The following is a 7,678-nucleotide window of genomic DNA, read 5'->3' as shown; positions in this document are numbered from 1 at the left end:
GTGAGTGTTAATTGAATGCAGCTACACGTGGTGATATTGTGATTTTGGGGAAACCCTCAGCAGTTGGCCAGAAGAATCACTTTTTAACTATTTAACTAGCACTATGTGTGATATTATAATCTTTATAGTTATTCTCTCCTTGTCAGAGTCAGCCTTCAATCGTGGGACTTAAGTGTGTCGACTGTGGAAGCTGAACAAGTTTTAATCTGCATTTTATAAAGCTGAACTTTCACCTGATTATTTATATAATAAACGTTTGTAAACATTTGAACTTGAGGCTGCGTCCCTGTCCATCCTTTTACTCTTATCTGCGTGACTTGTCCTAAGGGCTCGAATTGGGGAACCCAGGTTAGCGTTAAGTATCCTAACCCCCTTTTTATTATCACAGCCCCCCCCCCGGTGGGGCAGGTCACAATAGCATGATAGGTCACCTTTAATTTTATGTAGGCCTAGTTGACGAAGCATTTTAACTTTACACGACACTGCTCAACACTTCATTCTGCTTCACTCTTTAACTAAACAACCGTGGATGTGAGACCTGTGCTCACTCATTGGTGGGTGAAGTATGGAAGCAAAAAAGTATTTCCTACATAAAACTTCTCACAACACAAACTGATTATTTTGAGTAGTTGGATTATGTGCCATTTAGCTCCTATATATTAAAGAGAAGGTATGGACATTTATATGGCCAATATAAACCATCTATATTCCTAAACAGTACAACACATAAGATGAGAACTATTGCTGTCCTGCAGTCACCATCTCTTTTGCAGACCTGGATCCTCAGGGACCAAAATGCCCCAAAATTGTGAGTTGTTTTGGAAAAATATTCAGGAACATTTTCATTTTAACAAAATAACCACAAACAACGGGCAAAGGGGGCCCACTGCTAGAATACACTTTGGCCCTTGATGGGATTAATGCGGCAGTGGCCCTGACTGTTAATATGTTGTTTACACAGAAAGAAATTGAATTTAGCAGCTGAACTCTATTTCACTTACCTTGTGAAAGGTCTATTGAAAAACTGCTCAACTACTTGTCCTGCAAATATATATGAATAGTATACTTTTAATATATTACTTATGTCTTGAATTGAGTAGGATGAGGCAGGTGAAGTTCATTATTAGCTGAGACAGAAGTCAAATATGAACTATTATTGTAAGAGAGTAACTTTTACACATTTATTTATCCTCAGAGAACTGTTTATGTAAAATGGACCTGGCATGGGAGTCTCTGCTTTGTGTGTGCCTCATAACATCTCCCTACTGCAGAAATGATCTCTGTGCAGTGGTCTCAACCACTTGATGGCAGTATACTCCACCATATTGAAAGTTCAACCCTCATCAAAAATCTTGTCATGGAAAATCCAGCAGCTGCTGGGCTGTGTGACTTTTCACTATGGAGGGTTGCTTTGTGGAAATTAGAAAGGATTTAGTTGTGCAGTCAAATACGTTTTATTTTTGATAGGTGGCTGCTGATGCTGTCTCTACGTCAACAATATATCACGTTTTTTTGGAGCCCAGAGTCTTCAAGAAACCAGAGGAGGCCACTTCATTAAAACCAACCGGATTCAGTCAGTCAATGCAGTTCTGATACTGATTCTGAATCGGGAGATTCCTTACAAAATCTGCTGTATTATTTGCTGCCAGATCTTACTTCCTTTTTTGCCTCATACAACAAGAAAACATAATCATTTATACACATGTGAATTGATGTATTTGGATTTTTAGGCAGTTTAAATGTGAAAAATATCTTCTGGAAGCATGGATTTCTCATTTGGTTTTCAATTGTAATACCATAGTTGTATCTCATTCCTACTAAATTGCTTTTAGGCCATGGTATTTAGAAAGTACCGTGCCCTAAATAATGGTTTTGAAACCCATAGTGCACTTTAACACAAACAAATAACACTGAAGTTAAAGATATTACACATTAAAACAATCTTTCTTGCACTAAAGACACAAATAGTGACTTCACAGAGCATTTTTTTTAAAACTTTGATTATGCCAGATTATGTCATAAGGAGCTATTCCTGCAAATCCTCCATCTGAATATATGAGTCATCAGAGGTGCTGCATTTAAGGCCTGACCAAAGCCATGTAGACCAAGAGGAAGAGCAGCAGCCGCCCCAGTCTGCTCTGTGTTTGTGTGACGAGGCAGCTCTCTCTAAAAATACCAAATTGTTGCATTTCCAGAGACGCGGGCGCTGTCGTTCCATTTGTTTATATGGCGTCTTCAGATTTTGGCAGCACTGGATGTCCACATAGGAAGGAGCGACCTCAGGATGCAAGGACTCTCAGCTGTTTTACACAGGCTGGAGGGGACTGTCAAACATGCAATATGTCCCAAATATTCAATCTAAGAATAATCACATTCTATAAGAAGGGGTGTCCCTCTTTTAGATGGAAATGTAGCTTTTAAAGCACGTTTATCTTTGAGCCACACACTTTATATAATCAATCTACAGAAGTTTTTATGATGATCAGCCTCAGGGTTGCTTAGCCTTTTATATAAGAAAAGATAAGATGTACTTTATTGATCCCAATTTGGGAAATGTTTGCGTTGCATCAGTATAAAAGACAGATATTGCTTTGTGCTATGTGTTTTAATGTCTTCTTATCAACAGTGGTGGAAAGGGATAATTGATATTCATAGTTCTAGATTAAATTAAAACAGGATATACATTAAATCCACTTTGACCATATACAACCTTGAAAATCAGTTAATAAATGAGGAAGCAATTCTGTGTAGTTTAACTGTTAATCTTATAAATACTATTTGCTTTAAATACTTACGATAGATTTAAAATGTGGGTCTTTTATTTTGAATGCAGATACAGTAAAGGTGGATCAAACTTATTGAATATACTGGCATTTTGAGCTACATATATAAACAATCTGAATCTGAATACTTCTTCTGCCGCTTGCACATCCCCTTTATTGTCAGTTCCACACCAAAACAGGAACTATAAGAATAAGAGATATGTACATTTTAAATAATTCTGAATATGTACATTATCAATCTAGTGATAAAAGCTTATTTTTACTGAAAAATAAGCTTCAAAATAGCTATTTCTAAGGCAGTAATATGTGCAATGTTGCACATTATTTTAACATCCTTTGGGGACCTTGTTTTTAAATGTCAGTAATTTTACCGGATAATACTAATTCAAAACCTGAGAGGTGTGATAACTAATCTGATAATTAAGTAAGTTAAAATTCTAATACCATGATATAAAATACTGCATAATTTGTAAATATAAATAAAGGCCTGCATTATCGTTATCTGAGTACAGAAGTATTAACAGCAATATAGTATATATATACTCTTTTATGCAGGATTCCCTGCTATTTTTGATAGCATTATGATTTAATGATAGCTGCTCTACCATTGAAGCTTTCTTCATGCTTAAAATATTATAAATTATCTCAGATTTTAAACATTATTATGCAAATGATCTTCACAAGTTAACTGCATAAAGCAGCAGAACATGGAAATACTCTGTTGAAGTGCAAATATACAGCGAGAAAGCAATATTTAATATGGAATTAAAAGTGTGTGCCTTATGCAAGCTCAATTATGAGTTCCCTTAATGCAAAAATATAAACACCTCCTCTACATGAATGTTCATGGAAAGACAATATAGCCTAAAATATATATCAGCTTTATTGAAACCTTTTACAGGACAGAAAGTTGGCAAAGGGTTATACAATAAGTGCAAGGCTTGTTTGCAGTTCATGTTAGCCTAAAGCGTCGTGTGTGTACTCTAATAGGATAGAACATAGTTACATAGAATATAAAGTTTGCACGTGGTACAAGAGCAAACACATTAAAAAAGTTTCTGAAGCTTCTTTTGAAGAAGAAAGCGCTTGTCGGGGTTCATATTGGCAGAGTGGTTTATCATTTTATTTTTTTTATTTTTAAAGGCCACTGTGGGTTTCTTCATTAATTTCCTTCAATTGCATAGTTTTCTCAAGTCCAACCAAGAAAGCTACTTTGGCTGCACGCAAAGTGTGAGTGCGGACGCCACGATACATCCTCCGTATGTCCAAAAAAATAAGAACAAATGGAGAAAAAAAATGTCCTCTTGCAGGAGAGCTCACATCACGCAGGGCTTGATGTCCTGACAGACGCTTTGGGGGTGGTGGTGGTGGTGATGGTGGTAATAGGATCCTCCAGCAGAAGGGTGGAAGGAGGAGATCCCGTTAAAGTTTAACACAAAATCTTTCCTGTCGCACACAGAGGAGTGGCTCTGATAGCGCGGGATCCCCACTGCAGGCAGAGAGGAGCAAGTTAATACAGGTGAACACATTCATAATAAAGTCTTATGGAGCATCCTAAACCGAGTGCTGCATCAAATCACTGTGTGCGTGTGTGCGTGTGTGTGAGGCCAATGTGAAATATCTTCAAAATTAAAATGTACAAACGGTTAGAATAAACACAAATAACTTTATTGTGTGAGCTAACAAAGTCAATTGAGGATGCACAAGGCCTTATTTTATAGTAAAAATATTGTTTAAGCGATATTTATCCCTTCCTATAACAAGTTGGATAAACAGCTCCTAAATGGGTTAATTCTTAACATTTTAGAAGAAATAACTTAATTTGTGATGATATATTTCGGGGGAATTTGCCTTAAAGCGCCTCACCACTTTCCAATACATATGTATTTGAAAAGGCACCTCGTTTTTTATTGAGCGTTTTTTAAATAATCTATTTAATGCTTTTATTTTTTTATTTATAACAATGTACGAGTTTTTTTCCTCCCTGGAGAGCCCCTAACCTGCATGCTTATTTAAATCTGACTCAGTGACCGTCATTTTGTGTAAGTGAGCCTCTATTTCCAGAAAGAGAAAAAATAAATGGGAATGTCTGTGGCTTCAAGGTCATCAGGACTCCAGATGTGACTGTGTTTTTCAGGGGAAGACAGCAGGCTTTATCCTCCGGGCCACCGCTCTCTGGCCGTTTCACAGACATCACACATGCAGTGACCGAGCTGCTCTGCGCACTGCAACACATTTCTCCTCCTCAATTAGGACGCCGCGTAAAGTTGAACAAGGCCTTCCGTCTCTTCTTGTGGATACGCGCTGGGTGAAATCCTCCGCCGGTGTGGTCCGACCTGCTCAGTCTTTGTTTGGTTAACCTCTGGGACCCTTTCGGACTCCAGCATGGCCTGCTCACCTCGGTGAAATCCCCAGACTTTAGTAAAGCCTCGGTGTGTTGTGTTAAAGCCAATGAGTGTGAACTGGGGAGGGGAATTAAGAACGCGCTCGCTAAATAGCTGTTTATCCTAATCTATTTATTAGGAAGCATGCCCCGTGAACACTTATACAGATGTGAGTCAGAGAATCCCACACACTGTGGATTAAATATATACTTCAACATTTTCCATTAGAATATTAATGATTTATTGGCCTCAAATACATTTAGGAACTAATGTTGTTATGGACCAATCATGGCTTTTTGGTTTTCATTATTCTTTACATTTTCAATGCATCTTTATTAGTAAATAAAATAAGTTTAACAATCGTTAAATGTGTCGGCCACATATGTTGGAAGTTAACACTCATCCGAAAATACTTTAGCAGAAATTGCAATTTAACTAAATAAATCAAACTATTAGGAAGTGATTACATATGTATTTATATTGCACGAATATGTAAACTTCAATTAAATATGACTTTTCCTTTTAAATAAACACAAATTCCTTATGTAACTATGAGTAGGCCTAATATTTATAAAGGAACTTATTTTGAATGTATTTTGAACTTCTTGCAAGCATTTACATTTCTCACAGGCCTCTGTTGCCAGATTATCCGGCCATTTAAAAAATAATTTATTTTTATTTTTTTAATGATCACCCCCAAACATATTATCTGCCGTATACTCATTAGTCAGTGTGCTGTACCTGATATGTCGCTGCTGTGGCTGTCCCTGCCGTTCTGGTGAAGGTAGCTCTGCTCCAGGGAGTAAGGCGACATGCCGGAGTGTAAACCGGACGATGCGGAGCTGTTGGAGCTGAGAGGCTGCTGTTTGATGTAGGGAGACCCGCCGGAGGACGCCCAGTGTGCGGAGGAATTGGCGTACGGGGAGTGTCCGTCCAGCGCGCTGGCCATGGCCGGAGAGGAAGGCACAGGGCTGCTGCTGCTGTCCTGTCCGTACTCTCCGTTAGACGGCACGGGACAGCTCGCCATGTACGTGGATCCGGGGCTGGGGGACATGTGGGGTACGTGGTGGCCGCTGCTCAGCCCGTCGTACCCCCCGGCCATTGAATTGCTCATCATGTCCAAGTTGTAGCCGTTGCTGTGACAGGCGAGAGAGGCGGATGGAGCTTGAAAGTCAAAACTCTGCGGGAGGATGGAGGTGCCGAAACCAATTCCGTTCATCATCCGATACATGGGCTTCAGAGCCTGACATTTTCGTCTGAAGCCTCGGGGTCTGCGTCGAAACGAGCCCTCCTCGAACATGAACTCGCTGCCTGGGTCGATGGTCCAGTAGTGGCCCTTCCCCGGCCTGCCTAGCCCTTTGGGCAGCTTGATGAAGCACTCGTTCAGGGACAGATTATGCCGCACCGAGTTCTTCCAGCCCTGATATGAGCCCCTGAAGAATGGGAAGCGAGCCTGCAGGAACTGGTAGATCTCACTGAGTGTCAGTCTCTTGGTGGGGGAGCTCTGTATTGCCATAACGATGAGAGCGATGTAGGAGTACGGCGGCTTCTCCGGTCGCCTTAAACCGGAGGTAGTCTTCTTTCCTTTAATGCTGGAAGAACTCTCTGTGGCGGCTTGTGGGCTCAGCATGTCCGGGTGCAGGACTCCGGACGCCGCGCTGGATCTCAGAGGAGGCGGAGGGTCCAGCTGCTGCTGAGGGGTCTCGGTCGTCATGTCAGCTCTGACGTGCGACTGGCGTATAGTAGAGCGAGGGAGGGAGAGGAGAAGTGAGATGTTTGAAAAGAGGAAAATATAACGAAATCCAGCGGTCAGTGTCCCTGCGTGAGAGCGTTACACCGCCAGTGGTCCTCAGAATCCCAGAGCAAAATGGAGTGAAATCTGTCTCCAGTTACGCACGACTCTCCCCCGTTACGCACGGTGCTCCCTTGACGCATGCAGAATGCACGCACTGACAGAGAGAGGAAGAGGAAGAGAGAGTGGGGGGAGCTGGTTATCCACTGGAGACTTGCTGTCCAGGGCTCGGAGCTCCACTGGGTGTCACAGCGGCGCTAAGTGGTGCTGTGTGGCGCGCCGGGTGGCCATCGAGCGCCTGAATAATCCCTCAAGTGGAGGAAACACGAAAACCCTTCGATTTATTGCGCGCAACGGTCCAGCCAAACAAAGCTCGACCACCTATCAGTTCATAAATCTTTCGTCCCTCTTCAAGTGCCCCCCCCCCTTCTTCTTCTTATCCGCACTCTGCGACTGCAAAACTAACTGAAATCAGTGACGAATAGAACCACCCCCCTTCCACCCTCTCGCCAAATTTGGCCCAAGTCCACTTACCGTTCTCAGCAGCGTTAAAGCCCCCTCTTTCTCTACTCTCGTCTTCTTTCCTCCCCCTCCAACCCACTCTCTCTCAAAATTCGGACTACACGCAATTAAGCCATCTATCAAACCTCCCCCAGACATCCTAATCAACAGCGCCACACGCCAGACGTACAAGGTAAAAAACGAGCATGCCCCCCCCC

At 41.6% G+C, this 7,678-nt stretch overlaps 1 protein-coding gene across 1 annotated transcript; it reads right to left on the bottom strand.

Annotated features, from left to right (window-relative positions):
* Positions 1–3,573: 3,573 nt before the first annotated feature.
* Positions 3,574–7,299, bottom strand: LOC104946676 (forkhead box protein F2-like). The gene is made up of 2 exons (XM_010772552.1): positions 5,909–7,299; positions 3,574–4,272 (listed from the first exon to the last, which is right to left on the bottom strand). Exons 1-2 carry the CDS (start codon positions 6,879–6,881, stop codon positions 4,100–4,102), a joined length of 1,146 nt encoding a protein of 381 aa, XP_010770854.1. The 5' UTR covers positions 6,882–7,299; the 3' UTR covers positions 3,574–4,099.
* Positions 7,300–7,678: the final 379 nt, after the last annotated feature.

The sequence above is a fragment of the Notothenia coriiceps genome, unplaced genomic scaffold (assembly GCF_000735185.1).
Source record: "Notothenia coriiceps isolate Sejong01 unplaced genomic scaffold, NC01 NC01_scaffold00011330, whole genome shotgun sequence".
Classification (NCBI taxonomy): Eukaryota; Metazoa; Chordata; class Actinopteri; order Perciformes; family Nototheniidae; genus Notothenia; species Notothenia coriiceps.
Note: the sequence above shows the minus strand (reverse complement) of the source record. Positions and strands in the feature narration are given on the sequence as shown.

Excerpts from the sequence above, each read along its gene's own strand:
- LOC104946676 (XM_010772552.1), bottom strand. The coding sequence starts at position 6,881 with ATGACGACCGAGACCCCTCAGCAGCAGCTGGACCCTCCGCCTCCTCTG. Across the intron at positions 4,273-5,908 it reads CCACAGCAGCGACATATCAG|TGGGGATCCCGCGCTATCAG; the intron begins GTACAGCACACT and ends CTCTGCCTGCAG.